This window comes from Salvelinus sp. IW2-2015, linkage group LG27 (assembly GCF_002910315.2).
Source record: "Salvelinus sp. IW2-2015 linkage group LG27, ASM291031v2, whole genome shotgun sequence".
NCBI classification, from domain to species: domain Eukaryota; kingdom Metazoa; phylum Chordata; class Actinopteri; order Salmoniformes; family Salmonidae; genus Salvelinus; species Salvelinus sp. IW2-2015.
The window spans coordinates 1,192,058-1,212,192 of NC_036867.1; the positions used below are offsets into that span (position 1 = coordinate 1,192,058).

General features: G+C 44.0%; 2 protein-coding genes across 3 annotated transcripts; one reads left to right on the forward strand and one right to left on the reverse strand.

Moving 5' to 3' along the window:
• The first annotated feature begins 7,717 nt into the window (after window positions 1-7,717).
• On the forward strand, window positions 7,718-10,435 carry LOC111953321 (diamine acetyltransferase 1). The gene is made up of 6 exons (XM_023972529.2): window positions 7,718-7,968; window positions 8,339-8,390; window positions 8,491-8,574; window positions 9,350-9,451; window positions 9,556-9,596; window positions 9,937-10,435. The coding sequence occupies exons 1-6, from the start codon at window positions 7,903-7,905 to the stop codon at window positions 10,111-10,113; spliced, it is 522 nt and encodes a 173-aa protein (XP_023828297.1). The 5' UTR covers window positions 7,718-7,902; the 3' UTR covers window positions 10,114-10,435.
• Window positions 10,436-13,923: 3,488 nt separating this feature from the next.
• apoob (apolipoprotein O, b) lies at window positions 13,924-19,776 on the reverse strand. 2 transcript variants are annotated; one of them, XM_023972528.2, is made up of 9 exons: window positions 19,699-19,776; window positions 17,592-17,708; window positions 17,254-17,376; window positions 17,067-17,099; window positions 16,768-16,822; window positions 16,575-16,670; window positions 15,061-15,152; window positions 14,318-14,407; window positions 13,924-14,224 (listed from the first exon to the last, which is right to left on the reverse strand). In XM_023972528.2, exons 1-9 carry the CDS (start codon window positions 19,717-19,719, stop codon window positions 14,216-14,218), a joined length of 636 nt encoding a protein of 211 aa, XP_023828296.1. In that variant the 5' UTR covers window positions 19,720-19,776; the 3' UTR covers window positions 13,924-14,215. The 2 variants fall into 2 exon arrangements, with proteins under 2 accessions (XP_023828296.1, XP_023828295.1); XM_023972527.2 differs by having other exon boundaries at window positions 14,091-14,220.
• Window positions 19,777-20,135: the final 359 nt, after the last annotated feature.

Genomic DNA, 20,135 nt, shown 5'->3' on the forward strand with positions numbered 1-20,135 from the left:
CAAAGAGTGCAGTGTATAATGTCAGAAAATCTTCTGTCTCAACCATTGCCTGTCACCAAGGGAGTACCCCAAGGCTCGATCCTAGGCCCCACGCTCTTCTCAATTTACATCAACAACATAGCTCAGGCAGTAGGAAGCTCTCTCATCCATTTATATGCAGATGATACAGTCTTATACTCAGCTGGCCCCTCCCCGGATTTTGTGTTAAACAATCTACAACAAAGCTCTCTTAGTGTTCAGCAAGCTTTCTCTACCCTTAACCTTGCTCTGAACAMCTCCAAAACAAAGGTAATGTGGTTTGGTAAGAAGCATGCCCCTCCTCCCACAGGTGTGATTACTACCTATGAGGGTTAGAGCTTGAGGTAGTCACCTCATACAAGTACTTGGAAGTATGGCTAGATGGTACACTGTCCTTCTGTCAGCACATATCAAAGCTGCAGGCTAAAGTTAAATCTAKATTTGGTTTCCTCTATCGTAATCGCTCCTCTTTCACCCCAGGTGCCAAACTAACCCTGATTCAGATGACCATCCCACCCATGCTAAATTACGGAGACATMATTTATAGATCGGCAGGTAAGGGTGCTCTGGAGCGGCTAGATGTTCTTTACCATTCGGCAATCAGATTTGCCACCAATGCTCCTTTTAGGACACATCACTGCACTCTATACTCCTCTGTAAACGGGTCATCTCTGTATACCGGTCGCAAGACTCACTGGTTGATGCTTATTTATAAAACCCTCTTAGGCCTCACTCCTCCCCTATCTGAGATATCTACTGCAGCCCTCATCCTCCACATACAACACCYGTTCTGCCAGTCACATTMTGTTAAAGGTACCCAAAGCATACACATCCCTGAGTCGCTCCTCTTTTCAGTTTGCTGCAGCTAGCGACTGGAACGAGTTGCAACAAATACTCAAACTAGACAGTTTTATCTCAATCTCTTCATTCAAAGACTCAATCATGGGCACTTACTGACAGTTGTGGCTGCTTTGTGTCATGTATTGTTGTCTCTACCTTCTTGCCCTTTGCTGTTGTCTGAGCCCATGTATACCATGTTTTGTGCTGCTACCATGTTGTGTTGCTACCATGTTGTTGTTATGTTGTGTTGCTACCATGCTGTGTTGTCATGTGWTGCTGTCTTGCTATGTTGTATCTTAGGTCTCTCTTTATGTAGTGTCCTGTTGTCTCTCYTGTTGTGATGTGTGTTTTGTCCTATATTTATATTGTATTTATTTTTTATCAAGGGGACCCGTCACCGCAGGAGGCTTTTTTGTCTTTTGGTAGGCCATCATTGTAAATAAGAATTTGTTCTTAACTGACTAGTAATAAAATAAATAAATAGAAAATTAGTAATAGGAAACAGTATGGCAGCAGTGTGTGTGTGTGTGTGTGTGTGTGTGTGTGTGTGTGTGTGTGTGTGTGTGTGTGTGTGTGTGTGTGTGTGTGTGTGTGTGTGTGTGTGTGTGTGTGTGTGTGTGTGTGTGTGAAGAGTGTCAGTTTTGCCCTGATAGGTGGATATACACGTAAACAGGGTCTGAAAAGTGACTGGTAGCAGGAATACTCATGGTAATATATAAGGTGCATTTTGAATGTATTCAGACCCCTTGACAGCCTTATTCTAAAATGGATTAAATAAAAAAAATCCTCATAAATCCACACACAATACTCCATAATTACAAAGTGAAAACAAGTTTAGACATTTTTGCTAATTTATTACAAATAAGATACAGATACCTTATTTACATAAGTATTCGAGACCCTTTGCAATAGACTTGAATTGAGGTCAGGTGCATCCTGTTTCCATTGATCATCCTTGAGATGTTTCTACAACTTGATTGGAGTCCACTTGTGGTAAATTCAATTGATTGACATGATTTGGAAAGCCACACACCTGTCTATAATAGGTCCCAGTTGACAGTGCATGTCAAAGCAAAACCAAGAATGAGGTCGAAGGAATTGTCTGTAGAGCTCTGAGAGAGGATTTGTTCGAGGCACAGATCTGGGGAAGGGTACCAAAAAATGTCTGCAGTATTGAAGGTCCCAAGAACACAGTGGCTTCCATAATTTTTAAATGGAAGAAGTTTGGACCACCAAGACTCTTCCTAGAGCTTACTGCCCGGCCAAACTGAGCAATCGGGGAGAAGGGCCATGGTCAGGGAGGTGACCAAGGACCCGATGGTCACTCTGACAGAGATCCAGGTCCTCTGTGGAGATGGGAGAACATTCCAGAAGGACAACCACCTCTGCAGCACTCCACCAATCAGGGCTTTATGGTAGATTGGCCAGACTGAACCACTCCTCAGTAAAAGGCATATGACAGCCCGCTTGGAATTTGCCTAAAGGCACCCAAAGGACTCTCAGACCATGAGAAACAAGATTCTCTGGTCTGATGAAATCAAGATTGAACTCTTAAGCCTGAATGCCAAGCGTCAAATCTGTAGGAAACCTGGCACCATCCCTACGGTGAAGCATGGTGGTGGCAGCATCATGCTGTGGGGATATTTTTCTGAGACAGAGACTGGGAAACTAGTCAGGATCGAGGGAAAGATGAACGGAGCAAAGTATAGAGAGATCCTTGATGAAAACCTGCTCCAGAGTGCTCAGGACCTCAGACTGGGGCGAAGGTTCACCTTCCAACAGGATAACAACATTAAGCACATCGCCAAGACAATGAAGGAGTGGCTTCGGGACAAGTTTCTGAATGTCCTTGAGTGGCCCAGCCAGTGCTCAAACTTGAACCCAATCTAACGCCGGAGGAGATGGCCGCTGTTTTACGGTCTCCTAACCAATTGTGCTATTATGTGTTTTTTTTGTGATATTTGTAAATTATTTTGTACATAATGTTTCTGCAACCATATCTTTTGTCAGAAAAGAGCTTCTGGATATCAGGACAGCGATCACTCACCTCGGATTAGACAAAGATTTTTTCAACAACACCAACAAGCAGGACTCACACAATATTCTCCAAACACCCCGCAGGGCAGACATCCCAATTATTCGCATAAGGAAGCGACGCAGAGGAAGTAGAGCCGGATGCCTCGTCCGGATCCGCAGAAGGTGAGTAGGAAAGCTGCCGTTACCGTCAATATTACTCGCCAACGTGCAATCATTGGACAATAAACTAGACGAGGTACGATCACGAATATCCAACCAACGGGACATCAAAAACTGTAATATCCTATGTTTCACGGAATCGTGGCTGAATGACGACATGGATATTCAGCTAGCGGGATACACGCTGCACCGGCAAGATAGAACAGCACAAATTGACCTTCTCCTGTAACATACATATGTAACACATGTAAGCCCTTTACTATTTTTGCTAAGACGAGGGGGGGCGGTCTATGCATATTTGTAAACAACAGCTGGTGCACGAAATCTAAGGAAGTCTCTAGATTTTGCTCGCCTGAAGTAGAGTATATTGTGATAAATTGCAGGCCACACTACTTGCCTAGAGAGTTCTCAGCTATACTTTTTGTGGCTGTTTATTTACCACCACAATCAGATGCGGGCACTAAGACCGCACTCAGTCAGCTGTATAAGGAAATAAGCAAACAGGAAACCACTCACCCAGAGGCGGCGCTCCTAGTGGCCGGAGACTTTAATGMAGGGAAATTTAAATCAGTTCTACCAAAWCTCTATCAACATGTTAAATGTGCAACCAGAGGGAAAAAAATTCTAGWTCACCTGTACTCCACAAACAGAGACGCTTACAAAGCTCTTCCACACCCTCCATTTGGTAAATCCGACCACAACTCTATCCTCCTGATTCCTGCTTACAAGCAAAAATGAAAGCAGGAAGCACAAGTGACTCGGTCTATAAAAAAATGGTCAGATGAAGCAGATGCTAAACTACAGGACTGTTTTGCTATCACAGACTGGAACATGTTCCGGGATTCTTCTGATGACATTGAGGAATACACCACATCAGTCACTGGCTTTATCAATGAGTGCATTGAGGACGTCGTCCCCACAGTGACTGTACGTACATACCCCAACCAGAAGCCATGGATTACAGGCAACATTCATACTAAGCTAAAGGGTAGAGCTGCCGCTTTCTAGATGCGGGACTCTAACCTGGAAGCTTACAAGAAATCCCGCTATACCCTGCGACGAACCATCAAACAGGGAAAGCGTCAATACAGGGCTAAGATTTAATCATAATACACCGGCTCCGACGCTCGTTGGATGTGGCAGGGCTTGCAAACTATTACAGACTACAAAGGGAAGCACAGCCGCGAGCTGCCCAGTGACACAAGCCTACCAGACGAGCTAAATCACTTCTATGCTCGCTTCGAGGCAAGCAACACTGAGGCATGCATGAGAGCATCAGCTGTTCCGGACGACTGTGTGATCACGCTCTCCGTAACCGACGTGAGTAAGACGTTTAAACAGGTCAACATACACAAGGCTGCGGGGCCAGACGGATTACCAGGACGTGTGCTCCGGACATGTGCTGACCAACTGGCAGGTGTCTTCACTGACATTTTCAACATGTCCCTAATTGAGTCTGTAATACCAACATGCTTTAAGCAGACCACCATAGTCCCTGTGCCCAAGAACACAAAGGCAACCTGCCTAAATGACTACAGACCCGTAGCACTCACGTCTGTAGCCATGAAGTGCTTTGAAAGGCTGGTAATGGCTCACATCAACACCATTATCCCAGAAACCCTAGACCCACTCCAATTTGCATACCGCACAAACAGATCCACAGATAATGCAATCTCTATTGCACTCCACACTGCCCTTTCCCACCTGGACAAAAAGAACACCTATGTGAGAATGCTATTCATTGACTACAGCTCAGCGTTCAACACCAGAGTACCCTCAAAGCTCATCACTAAGCTAAGGAACCTGGGACTAAACACCTCCCTCTGCAACTGGATCCTGGACTTCCTGACAGGTCTACCCCAGRTGGTGAGGGTAGGTAGCAACACATCTGCCACACTGATCCTCAACACTGGAGCTCCCCAGGGGTGCGTGCTCAGTCCCCTCCTGTACTCCCTGTTCACCCACGACTGCATGGCCAGGCACGAGTCCAACACCATCATTAAGTTTGCAGACGACTCAACAGTGGTAGGCCTGATCACCGACAACGACGAGACAGCCTATTGGGAGGAGGTCAGAGACCTGGCCGGGTGGTGCCAGAATAACAACCTATCCCTCAACGTAACCAAGACTAAGGAGATGATTGTGGACTACAGGAAAAGGAGCACCGAGCACATCCCCATTCTCATCGACGAGGCTGTAGTGGAGCAGGTTGAGAGCTTCAAATTCCTTGGTGTCTACATCAACAACAAATTAGAATGGTCCAAACACACCAAGACAGTTGTGAAGAGGGCACGACAAAGCCTATTCCCCCTCAGGAAACTAAAAAGATTTGGCATGGGTCCTGAGATCCTCAAAGGTTCTACAGCTGTAACATCGAGAGCATCCTGACCGGTTGCATCACTGTCTGGTACGGCAATTGCTCGGCCTCTGACYGCAAGGCACTTCAGAGGGTAGTGCGTACGGCCCAATACATCACTGGGGCAAAGCTGCCTGCCATCCAGGACCTCTACACCAGGCGGTGTCAGAGGAAGGCCCTAAAAATTGTCAAAGACCCCAGCCACCCCAGTCATAGACTGTTCTCTCTACTACCGCATGGCAAGCGGTACCGGAGTGCCAGGTCTAGGACAAAAAGGCTTCTCAACAGTTTTAACTCCCAAGCCATAAGACTTCTGAACAGGTAACCAATGTTACCCGGACTATTTACATTGTGTGCACCCCCCAACCCCTCTTTTACGCTGCTGCTACTCTCTGTTTATCTTATATGCATAGTCACTTTAACCATACATCCATGKACATACTACCTCAATTGGCCCGACCAACCAGTGCTCCCGCACATTGGCTAACTGGGCTATCTGCATTGTGTCCCACCTCCTGCCAACCCCTCCTTTTACGCTACTGCTACTCTCTGTTCATCATATATGCATAGTCACTTTAACCATACCTACATGTACATACTACCTCAATGAGCCTGACTAACCGGTGTCTGTATATAGCCTTGCTACTCTTGTTTTAAAATGTATTTTTACTGTTGTTTTATTTCTTTACTTACACACACACACACACACACACACACACACACACACACACACACACACACACACACACTGTGGAGAGACCTGAAAATAGTTGTCCAGCGATGCTCCCCATCCAACCTGGCAGAGCTTGAGAGGATCTGCAGAGAATAATGGGAGAAACTCCCCATATACAGGTGTGCTAAGCTTGTAGCATCATACCCAAGAAGGTGTACTTGCTGCCAAAGGTGCTTCAACAAAGTACTGAGAAAAGGGTCTGAATACTTATGTAAATGTGATATTTACTTTTTTATTAAAAAAAGAATAATTTGCAAACATTTCTAAAACCTGTTTTTGTTTTGTCATTATGGGGTATTGTGTGTAGATTGATTGGGGGGGGGGGGGACAATTTAATCAATTTAAGAATAAGGCTGTAACATACATTTTTTGGGGAAAAAGTCAAGGTGTCTGAATACTTTCCGAATGCACTGTACATAAATACATGTAAAAAGGAGTAATATTGGCCWGTAGATAGATTCTAATGGTAATGGAAATCAATCATCAATCATTTAGAGAGTTACATCAGACATCTGTTGTCTCCATCACGTAGATCATTTGTAATTACCATCTAAATCTCCTCATTATGCCTGGGTCATGAGGCCTTTGTCATTAATAGTAGTTTTCCACATTCAATGAGCTATTCCGGGCTGGGCTCATTATCATTCCATGTTTCCTCACTTGCTACCAGAGGTGTAACATAGTTAATTACAAMTACTCTAGTTACAGTAATTGATCAACTTTTCTGAGTACTTATATTACTTATAATATTTTTCAGTAACTTTTCTTCTACTTGAGTAGGATATTTCAGTACTCTCACTCTGGTGAGTGAGTGGAAGCGGGGGTTTGTGAATGAGTGAGTGAGTCAGTAAGTGAATAGTTAATAGTATATTTAATTTTTAAATTAGCTACTATTTATTTTTTACTTTAGTCGTTTTTTTAACCAGTAATTGTACTTCTACTTGAGTCAAATGTAATTAAAGTAACATTACTTCTACTTGAGTATATTTTCGTACTCTTTCTACCCCCTTATTTACAAACACTTGAGAGTAAAGTCTGAACTGCATTGGCTACAATCCAGTAACAACATCCGGTCCTTCATTTCACATGTACATTTCACATTTTATGTCATGTAGCAGACGCTCTTATCCAGAGCGACTTACAATTAGTACATTCATCTTAAGATAGCAAGGTAAGACAACAACACATCACACAATCTCATCTTATCTTAAGTACCTTTTCCCTCAACAAAGGGAAACAAGGTGCAGACCGTGACTACATTCCACTGTAGTCAAGGCCTTTGCGAAATTTAACACATTTATTTTAAATTTTCCTACTCAATACATAATATAGAATTCCACTATGTAGCAATTACATTTAAAAACGTGCTCAAATACAGAGTAGGCTAGATACAGTTAGTAAACTATAATTTGATGTCAATATCTCGTGACCGGAGAAAACAACCAATGAAAACAACAGCGAAACTCGTGACGTCTCCTATATCCCTCGTTCCAATTGGCCATAAATGACCGAGTTCCGGTTAACCGCCCCAACCCCCACGAGCTCCTATAAAACCCTTGTGAGAGACAAAGAACGATCTAGTCCAGCTGATCCGACCCAGACAGGTCCCTGCTGCATGAAAACTCTCCCGACATAGGCGTCAGGATCCCAGACTGACTGCGGAGGTTTAAACTCCTGGGACGCGAATGAAGAAACTTCTCCTGCTTCACTTCACATACAGAGGTTTAGTGAGAAAAGGGAAAAAGAGTAAAAGAAGAAAATGGATCGTTTTAAATTGCGAAAAGCTGAACCCAAAGATGTGCCTGACATACTGCGACTCATAAAGGTAGGCCAAAACTTCACCCCCAAAAACTTTGACAAGGAGTTGACCCATACTTTGTTGTTATTTTGTAGCCCTGGCAAGGCTAAGCCCAGTCGAAACCGTTTTGTTTGACTGCATTGAGAGACTCCGCAAATGTGTCTGTCTTGAAGGTGACAAATACCGACAATTTCTGCTGCATATCATTAGGTATCACAGTTCGCTCTGTAGTTTTGTACCTTTGMCTTTATTACATTGGCAAAGAGCCAATTTTTATCTGATGTGGTTATAACGTTAAACGTTGTTTTCTTCGTTGACGGTCAGTTATCTCAGTGACTTTTAAATTCCCTATTGACCCGGTCTTGGTTTTTGATTCTGAAATKTTTCTTCTGTTCAGGAACTGGCTAAATATGAAGACATGGAAGATCAAGTGATACTGACTGAGAAAGGTGAGTGTGAATCAAAGCTAAGCATTTCTGTCTCGGGCACCGTGTGACTGCAGTGCATGCAGAGTTTATAAGGCGTTTTTTTTAACGTTTGTGATAACAGATCTGCTCGAGGACGGATTCGGTGACCATCCATTTTACCACTGCATCGTGGCGGAAGTCCCCAGTGACAAGCAGAGCAACAACGGTAAAATTCTATATCTCAAATAATCCCACCTATTCCCTGGAGCACACCTGCACATCTGAGGATTGGATGGATATGCTGAGTGTGACATACGAGTATTATAGCAAACTATCAGATGGGTGTGACTGAAATGGTGCCTCTCATATGCATATGTTTCTGCGCCATGGGAATACCTAGTATGTAGCTTCTTCCCCTATGCCATTCCTAAACCGAAACCTGTTAGCCCAGTTTGTGCTGTACATACAGTACTGTACTGTCCTTACTCTATACAGACACACCCATTTCCTTACAATAGTTATGATGCGACACATAATGGTATGACAGTTGTCTTGTTTGAAACACTGTTGCTGTACGCTCACATATTTCTCTGATCGAAAGGCTGGTTTGTATAGTGTCTAGGCCTACTTCCTGTTATGACGTGGATGTCACTCCGATGTAGGCCAGACACACTTGTATGACACACCCGCTAACCGACTTCCGTTGTTAGTTTCTCTGAGCTAGAACAGCTCGTCTCCACGCGTCAGTTCTCACAACACAACTGACACATCTCCTCTTTACACAGTCCCCTGGCAACCAGACTGAGTTAACTGCTGAAAGTACAAGTTAATCTTAACCATAGATCTATGAGCAGCTCTGCCCCCCTAAGTCCTAACCACCCTTAACCATTTAGGGAAAATGCTAAACTGACCTTGGATTAGTGTCTAGGGGTAACTCCGGTACGAGTTGTTACATTACATCTGGCTTGTTTTTATGTGTGGGTTTACTTCTGTGTGTCCAGGTCCTGTGGTGATTGGGTTTGCCATGTACTACTTCACATATGACCCCTGGATTGGCAAGCTGCTTTACCTGGAAGACTTCTTTGTCATGGGAGAGTACAGGGGTAAGCAAAATAACTATTCCTCCTACTCTGTCGCTCTCTTTCTCCTTTCTTTCCTCTCGGTCCTGACCAGTAACCATTATCTCATTCTGTCATCCTTCCACCAGGGTTTGGCATYGGCTCAGAGATCCTCAAGCTCCTCAGTCATGTGAGTAACTTTGGAGTTATGACCCTGTACAAACATGGTAACAACTAGATGGGAGCTGTCAGTCAGTTACAYGGCTCTTGCCAGAATCCTGTTGTAGGATTAGGTCAGTGCCTCAAACAGAATCCCATAGAGCCCATTTCAATGAGTTATTCTTTGTAAAGGCTGATTCTGTGCGTTTTTGGTTATTGCTGTTGAAATGATCAATGAATGTGTTGGGAAAAGAGCTGTAGGTATAAGATGGTGTTTGCAGGAAATGTGGATGGCTTTGTGAAGGGGGGAGGGGCTCGCTGTCAGGTGCATGTGTGCTAACACCTGCCCTCCCTTCCTCTCTCCCCCTCAGACAGCAGTCAAGACTCGCTGCAGCAGCATGCACTTCATCGTCGCCGAGGGCAACCAGGCGTCGATAGAGTTCTACAAGCGTCGCGGCGCAGCTGACCTCTCTCTGGAGGAGGGGTGGAGGCTCTTCAAGATCGACAAGASCTCCCTCCTCAAGATGTCCTCCGGCCCCGAAGAGTGAGCTGGCCCCAAGACACATAGAAAGATGGGAGTGAGAGACTTGGGTCAATTTAATTATTTGCCTGTCTCTCACTTCAGCAGTTGGGTGGTGGGGGGGGTGTGACTACTGACAGATTACTATTAAAAGGGGCATTAAACATTACTAATCATATGTGTACTAACTTAATTTAGGGTTCCGTTTAGATTTTTTTAAATCACGTTTTATCTGAAGCCATCGTTTTAGTAGTGGTAGTATTTTTTTCTGCTAATCCAACACCTTAGGATTCCCAGCGTTCTCTGTAGTTTGAATRTTTTATGTTGGTGTAATTAAAATTTTCAGAGCACATTTGTGTGGTGACTGATTTCTCTAGAGCTAAGAGGGGAAATGAAATCCCTGGCCCCAATGCAGGTGCGGTTGGGGATCATGATGGTGTGTTGAGGGGAGTGCTTTACGAACATGCATCACTTCATATGCCTTACCTCCCTTCATCCTCCGTCTCTCGTGGGAGTCATTTCAGAATGATGTCATCAAGACACTTAAATGCAGCCTTTTCCTCTCCTCCATCTCATACCTTCTCTCTGTGAAAGGGATGTGTGTCTGTTAGTCTACGGCGAGGAACACTTAGTTACTGCACTGACCTTGGAAAGACGCCAAACTGTCAGTGTCTAGTGCTCAAAAACACATCCTAGTCATATCAAGCGGAAACCAGGGGTGTAGAAATGTCTATTTTGAACATTCACTGCGGCAATGCCTGAAACAAACACAGCCAGAACCCAACCCTGTAGTGGCCCAGAGTTTAGAGAATATTGCAAACACTGTCTCCAACCCCTTGCCCAGGCAGAGACGGATCCTCTTTACTGTAACACTGTCAAAAGTAATCTCTAGTAGACACTTGTACTCCACTCTAAACCTTCCTAAGAACTCAGAAATAGCTCCTGAAAACATTTCTTTGGCATTACTCCATKAAATACAATGAAGGACATCAATAGGGCAGGACCAAGTGTGTGACTTAGTTACTGTTGAGCCACATACATGGACTGTAATATTTTCAGTGCATTTGGAAAGTATTCAGACCACTTTTCCCACATTGTTACATTACAGCCTCACTCTAAAATTGATTAAATAAAATTTGTCTGCACACTATACCCCATAATGACAAAGTGAAAGGTCTTCAGAAAATGTGTCTAATAAAAAATTTCAACAAACCTTATTTACATTAGTATTCAGATCTTTTACTATGAGACTTTAAATTGAGCTGAGGTGCATCCTTTTTCCATTAATCATCCTTGATTAACAGCCTTCCAACAGGACAACAACCCTAAGCACACAGCCAAGACAACACAGGAGTGGCTTTGAGACATGTCCTTGAGTGGCCCAGCCAGAGCCCAGACTTGAACCTGATCTAACATCTCTGGAGAGACCTGAAAATAGCTGTGCAGCGACGCTCCCCATCCAACCTGACAGAGCTTGAGGATCTGCAGAGAACAATGTGAGAAACTACCCAAATACAGTTGTGCCAARCTTGTAGCATCATACCCAAGAAGATTTGAGACTAATCGCTGCCAAAGGTGCTTCAACAAAGTACTGAGTAAAGGGTCTGAATACTTATGTAAATGTGATATTTCAGTTTATTTTCAAAAAGATCTAAAACCTGTTTTTGCTTTGTCCTTAAGGGCTATTGTGTGTAGGTTGATGAGGGGAAAAACGATCAATTTAATCAACCTTAGAATAAGGCTGTAACGTAACAAATWGTGGAAAAAGTCAAGGGGTCTGAATATTTTCCGAATGCACTGTACATCTGAGACGGCGGGGAAGAGAAGACGGAAAAAGAGACAGCATCCTTTMTCTCCAGACAGGGAATAATATTTTCATCCTAGATTCCCCACGAGCCTCGCTGACCTTTGAACCTGACTTGTTTATGTCCAGAGTTCTAAACGGTGCCCCATTACTGATTAACCATTGGCTGAGCGAGAGAGCCTGTGATGTTTCCATCTATTTAAAGACACACCAGGGAGATTAAACACTAATTCCCCATGAGGCCTTGAGAGCTTTTCTAACCCTTTTCAAACTAAACACAATGTTCTATTCTAGCACAGGTGTTCATCACTGTGTTGCACAAATAGACACATAAATGATCGTACACAGGCATTCACAGCCACGCAAACACCCCAGTGAGTCACACATGCCAAGGCATGACGGATAAGGTCGAGGGTCAAGTCATAAGACACTCCCACCCCCAACTCACCTATCCCACAAGCTCGCTCACCCTCACTGCAGAGGGAAACTGGACTGTCTACGTCAAAACAACTGTAGTGAACATGTTGTGTAACTCCCACCACAATGTTACAGCAGATTCAKTACGTTCAGTAGTGTTGTTAACCTGGTCCCATCAGGTAGTGTTGGAAGAGGAGTTGGCTAAAGCACATCAAAATGTGGGACAGGCTAGAGCTGCTGTAGTTCCTCGCCGTATCTTCTCCTCCGTATGTACGTTTTATGGTTAAATGGTTTTACAGGCAGGGAAGATAAATCCCTGTTTGAATAACCAATAACACACATCTGGAAAAATAGCCTTTGGACATGACCCACTTATCTCATAGATTGGACAGACTACCCTCTCTGTTTCTGTCTTTGTGAGAATACCAGAGGCATACACAGACCATGACTTTCCATGCATCCAGCACCAGTAAATATGTGCTGAAATGTAACTGTAATAACACAATCAGATATGAGTTTGATTTATTAGGACCATATCTCTGTTTATAGACAGTAGTTTTCTGGGAACAGACAATCAATACAAAATCAACCAATTCAAAATGAAAATCATCACCTGAAACACAAAATACTTAAAATATACACCACGTTTAAATATTCTTCAGTAGAAGTACATCTTTAACTTTTTAAATAATTTATGTAACATTATCGTAGTGCACTCTGTAGTAGATCAATGATGGGGGAATGTCTTTAGAAATAAATACAAAAACATAACCAAAACAAACAAGCATGAGCAACAAGATTTAGACAAACACGGAAACGAGGTCAGAGGACAGCTGACAGGAGTCTCCTGTGTCCGTTGGCATGGTTACAACAGGTTGGCATGGTTAGTTGGCAAGGTAACAGAGCAAGAGGGAATGTGATGTATCATGTTACAGGAGAGACAGAGGTATGTTAAGGTGCTCTGTCTAGGGTGTGTTTCGGTGTGTGTACACCATGGAGTCGCGGTGCATATAGGGGTGTTGAATGTGATTTCGATCCACACTGGTACAGCACACCCAGACCTACAGAGTTTATTTCACCTCTAATAAGCCAGGTTATATCACTGAAAACAAATTGTATTTTTACGACAAGAGCCTGGTTCCAACCAATTTAGACATACAGTAGATTATGGTAATAACAGGCTCTCACCACTGGTGGGTGTGATGACATGATGTAACGTCCTCCAAAATTCAAATACTTTTCTGTTTTGTGTGTCAACACTAAGTGCACCCTGAGGAGCTTTGCCACCTAAGGAAAAACACTCTCAGGAAAAGAGGGCTGTTGTGAATATAGGTGATTCTGTCAGAAGTTGCAGTCCAACTCCTCTGACAACCGTTGTTATCATGCCAAGAATCCTAATCCCCTATATTCACATCAGCCATTGAGGATTTCACAATTTCATGAAACAAATCAGGTGCCAAAGGCATAGGAGAACAAGGGCCTGAGGGCCAGCAACAAACCACACCTAGGAACAYCACATGATTGAACACACACACACCCAAACACAGACTCTGACAAAACATTAGGACCACAACATGAACACACACATGCACAGTCAAATAAAACACCCTGGGCTTTACGGCCAATATAGGTGGATAATATCGGTGAAGCAATATACCGGCCGGGCTCCAATTATAACCTATCCTCTTACGTTTGAACCAAATGTTCCATGACAACAAAATGTGATTGTTTTGGGACCTTTGATGCCATTAACTTTCAAAATCTCAAACCAAGTTCTATGAACTCTGTATATGACTCTGAGTGCACTCTTCAGGTGCATTATGTGTGTGTGTGTGTGTGTGTGTGTGACAGCTAGGTGATGTGTCCGGGCTCTCTGTCTCAGCTAGCCGTGCTCTTGTCCTCGGTCTTCTCAGCCTGCCTGAGGGGAAGCAGGAATACACATCATTATTACTGAACACACCTCAGCTGAATCTCAAACATCTTTCCTCGATTCTTTGTCATGATCACTAACCTTGCCCTTGCCAAATGGCAGGTCCTTCCAGAGCGTCTCCACAGCATCCCGACCCTGCTGACTCCAGCTGTACACAGAGTCCCTGCTCACCTGAGACAGAGACAACCACACACACACACAAAATGGAAACACCTTCTATGAAGTCTGACCTCAATCAGACAAACCATGTGACAGATTTAGTGCACAAAATGTAATTTAAAAACACCCAACACACACGAATCACTCATTAAGTGTCTAATCTATTCATAACTCACAGAAATACAGCCATTAACCCCCCCCCCCCCAGTCAGCAGTCAGAGGTCCCAGCGTTCCTCCCTCCCTCTGAACGGCTGTCTCCTCATCACCTTCCTATCCTGCTGCTGTATCATACATCCTGTCTGTCTGATCTGTCTGTGTTGTGGCACACAGAAACACACACCTGTATCCTCTCTATCTCTGGGTGTGCCTCTCTCAGACAACAACATTAAACAGGCCTAAAATATACCAGGAATCCACACCAGAATAGGGCACCCCGCTTTGAAACCAAAGGGCAGACTATCAATCACATACCCTCCCAACACACAATCGCTCTTATTTCACAGCCAGAACTTCCTACAGGAAACCACAGCCTTTCCCGTTAGAGAGGGGGAAAAGGGATGGAAGACACACACTAACATTGCACACACACACACACACACACACACACACACACACACACACACACACACACACACACACACACACACACACACACACACACACACCTTGGTTAAGGAGGCAGCCTGCTGGGGGTAGAACATGGAAGCACTAAGAGCCATCAGCCCGACAGGAAACACCAGCCTCTTCACCCTGGAACCTAGAGACACAGAGTAGTGCTRAGCGATTAGTGCTTTTTGAGGTCAGTTCCAGTTCCAGTTCGGATTTAGAAAAATAGTCCCGGTTTTAGATTATTTATTATTACATTAAATGCATTTTGGGTTGAATGCTGTAACACAGAATTAAACAATTAATAAAAGTCCCATGATGGTTGTGACTGCCCATTACTGCTTATCACTTAATAACAATCATTTGTTCACCTTAGTTTAAAGCTAGAATCGTTCATTGAAACATTAAAGTGGACATCCTGCCTCATCTGTGGTAAAAAGCTGAGGGATGAGCCTGGTTGTGGACACCTACTCTTCGAACATCTCATTACAAAGTCATGTGTGTTAATATGGAGTTGTTCCCCTTTGCTGCTATAACAGCCTCCACTCTTCTGGGAAGGCTTTACACTAGATGTTGGAACATTGCTGCGGGGACCTGCTTCCATTCAGCCACAAGAGCATTACTGAGGTCGGGCACTGATGTTGGGCGATTAGGCCTGGCTCGCAGTCGGCGTTCCAATTCATCCCAAAGGTGTTCGATAGGGTTGAGGTCAGGGCTCTGTGCAGGACAGTCAAGTTCTTCCAAACCAATCTCAACAAAGCATTTCTGTATGGACCTCGCATGCGCAATAGGGCATTGTCATGCTGAAACAGTAAAGGGCCTTCCCCAAATTGTTGCCACAAAGTTGGAAGCACAGAATAGTCTAGAATGTCATTGTATGCTGTAGCGTTAAGATTTCCCTTCACTGGAACTAAGGGGCCCGAACCATGAAACACAACCCCATGACCATTATTCCTCCTCCAACAAACTTTAGTTGGCACTATGCGTTCGGGCAGGTAGCGTTCTCTTGGCATCCGCCAAACCCAGATTTGTCCGTTTGACTGCTGAATGGTGAAGCGTGATTCATCACTCCAGAGAACGCATTTCCACTGCTCCCACGTTGAAAGTTACTGTCCTCTTCAGTAAGGCCATTCTACTGCCAATGTTTGTCTATGGAGATTGCATGGCTGTGTGCTCGATTTTATACACCTGTCAGCAACGGGTGTGGCTGAAATAGCCAAATCGACTAATGTGAAGGGGTCTTCACATACTCAAGTATATCAATGGATGTAGCAACTAAGGATTCTAAGTCATCATCACATCTCTGCTCAGGCTGTAGCAGCCAGCCAGCCATCTACAGACTTGCCAGGACAAGTGGCAGCAGTTAGCAATGGATTCTGGTCATTGTAGTTAATGACTATGTTGAATATTGGCCTGCTGAAAACTACAACTTCCTACTACATGGCAGAGTTCTTCCTTGATCTGATCTCTCTCTAGAGTAATGGCATATCGAGCTCACAGAAGATTGGATGGATTTCAAATAATTGAACCGACGTCGGTAAATTAGTTGTGTGTGCGCGCGTGTACACATTACCTTTGGCCAGGTACAATCCTAAGAAGCCAGAGAAGCCAACCACCCCGACGCTGGGATAGAGGTCCGGAGGAGGATCATTGAGGAACTCATATGTCTCTAAGAGAGAAAGAGAGAGACAGAGAGAGAGAGGACACACAGTTTTGTGTATGTATGTGTATATGAAAGTATCTGCATGATATGAGTGTCTTCTCACCTCTCACTGTCCTGGTGGAGGCGCTCACAGTGGGCTCTACAGTCCTGTAGACCTCCTGTTTCACAGGATATGACATCATAAAGAGGAGATAGAGAGAACTTTAATCTATGCTTCAATCATAAGAAGCTGCTGAGCGGAGGACAGCTCATAATAATAGCTGGAATGGAATGGTCTGGAAACCATGTGTTTGATGAGTATGATCCCATTCCATCTATTCCGTTCCAGCCATTACTATGAGGCACAACTCATTGTGTGTATGTTAGTGTGTCTAGTCTTGGTAGACAGTGTCTGTCACCTACCTCAGCTTTCTCCAGGGCAACCAGACCTGTTACCTACAGGAAAACAAGAACCACAAACCTTAAATCTGAGGATTCCAAAAGAAAATTAGAGAGATGCCACATGAGATTGCCTAGATTCCCCCATTGTGTTCCAGTTGACAGGTAAGTAAGAGGCATACATCTCTGAGGAAGAGGGAGATGGGTGTACCTGACACTGGTTGGTGAAAGGCTCGGCCCATTTCCTCAGCTCGGCCACGCCCTGTTCCACTGGCCCCACCTCTGGCTCCACATACCTGAGCTGCGGCTCTGGAGTAACATAGAGGGACGGGAGCTGCAACACGCACACATATTTCAATCGAGCAGCCTACAGCAACGTTGTCCTGTAAGTCATTTTATCTGCAAAGTGCCTTGTGGGAGCCTGCACCCACCCAAACAGCTCTTATTAGCAGATAAGCTTGGACACGCATGTCACCTGTCCCTTCATGTAACTGCCAAATAATTGTTCCCGTACAGGAGAGGAGACAGGACAGCCATCATACTAGCTACCTCTTCAATACTGAGACTCAGAGCTGCAGGTTTCTTCTTCACCTCGCTGGTGGCCAGGACAGTCGCAGTGCCTGTCATCAGACCCAGGACCCCTGACACAGCGGCAGACTGCGGCACCTGGCATTGGTTACACATCATGATGCAGGATCATTACTTTATGGTAAATGGGTAAATGTATGGCAAGAATCAGGACATTCATGGCAGGTATTCAGACCCCTTGACCTTTTCCACATTTTGTTACATTTACAGCCTTATTCTAAAATTGATTAAATAAAAAATGTCCTTAATCTACACACAAGATGACAAAGCACATAATGACAAAGCAAAAAATTTTTTCGAAATGTTTTGCAAATGTATTATAATAAAAAACAGAAATACCTTATTTTACATAAGTATTCAGACCCTTGCTATGAGACTTGAAATTGAGCTCAGGTGCATCCTGTTTCCATTGATCCTCTTGAGATGACTTGATTTGAGTCCACCTGTGGTAAATTCATTGATTGGACATGATTTGGAAAAGCACACACCTGTCTATATTAGGTCAGACAGTTGACAGTGCATGTCAGAGCAAAAACCAAGCCATGAGGTCGAGGAATTGGCCGTAGATCTCAGAGACGGGATTGTGTCGAGGCACAGATCTGAGGAAGGGTACCAAAAACATTTCTGCAGCATTGAAGGTCCCAAGAACACAGTGGACTCCATCATTCTTAATGAAAGAAGTTTGGAACCACTAAGACTTCCTAAAGCTGGCCACCCGGCCAAACTGAGAAATCAGGGGAAAGAGCCTTGGTCGGGAGGTGACCAAGAACCACGATGGTCCTTGACAGAGCTCCAGAGTTCCTCTGTGGAGATGGGAGAACCTTCCAGAAGGACAACCCTCTCTGCAACACTCCACAATCAAGCCGTTATGGTAGTGGCCAAATGGAAGCCAACTCCTAGTAAAAGTCACATGACAGCCGCTTGGAGTTTCCAAAAAGGACTCAGACCATGAGAAACAAGATTCTCTGGTCTGATGAAACCAAGTTGAACTCTCTGGCCTGAATGCCAAGCGTCATGTCGGGAGAAACCTGGCACCATCCCTACGGTGGGATGGTGGTGGCAGCATCATGCTGTTGGGATGTTGTTTTTCAGGCGCAGGGACTGGGATACTAGTCAGGATCGAGGGAAATATAAAGGTTCCAGACTGGGGCGAAGGTTCCACCTTCCAACAGGACAACGACCCTAGCACAAACAGTCCAAGACAATGAAGGAGTTGAGAATGTTGTTGAGCCAGAGCCCGATCGAACATCTCTGGATACCTGAAAATAGCTGTGCAGCAACGCTCCCCATCTAACCTGACAGAGTTTGAGAGGATCCGAAGAGAAGAATGGGAGAAACTCCCCAAATACAGGTGTGCCAAGCTTGTAGCGTCATACCCAAGAAGACTCGAGGCTGTAATCGCTGCCAAAGGTGCTTTAAAGTACTGCGTAAAGGGTCTGAATACTTATGTAAACTTGTTTTTTTCTACAATTTTTTTTTKCTTTGTCATTATAGGGTATTGTGTTTAGATTGAGGGGGGGAAACAATTTAATCCATTTTTAAATAAGGCTGTAACGTAACAAAATGTGGAAAGACAAGAGGTCTGAATACTTCCCGAGTGCACTGTAAGTTACACTAACGTTAGCCTACATAAGGGCAAAGTTTTGCACAAAATAAAGAATAAGGCTAATATATTAAGTATATTTAGAAACCCGGACATACCCGGTTTTCCAGTAATGCCATGGCCAGATTTATGAATAAAAATACGTTTTACGAGATTAATTATTTTTTTTATCACGAATTCAGATCGTAAAACGTCTTCTCTTTTAGYTCGTCATATATATGGCTAGCTAGCTAATGTCGAATATTTATAACTAACCCCTTCTGTCTATGTTAATTTCATTGACCCTGGCCACACTGTTGTAGTGGTTTGGTTTGCTGAGGCTGACGTTAGCTAGCTAGCCTATGCTCAGCCCAACCAACATCACTCTTTTAAACAGTATTTTACGGTTGTCATTTTGTAGTCTGTACTATTCTAAGATAACCTAAATGTATCATACAAGATACAAAAAAACAGTTTAACCGTTACCAGTTTCCAAACGTTTGACATTTCTCTTCCTGGTGACTTTGCTTTTGTACGGCAAGTCAGACGGCAATAAAAACACCATATTTCAGTATTGTGGAACAAAATTCATCTCAGCAGCGACATCTGGTGGTGACACAAATCACATTTATTTATAAAGCCCTTCTTACATCAGCTGATATCTCAAAGTGCTATACAGAAACCCAGCCTAAAACCCCAAACAGCAAGCAATGCAGGTGTAGAAGCACGGTGGCTAGGAAAAACTCCCTAGAAAGGCCAAAACCTAGGAAGAAACCAAGAGAGGAACCAGGCTATAAGGGGTGGCCAGTCCTCTTCTGGCTGTGCCGGGTGTAGATTATAACAGAACATGGCCAAGATGTTCAAATGTTCATAAATGACCAGCATGGTCAAATAATAATAATCACAGTAGTTGTCGAGGGTGC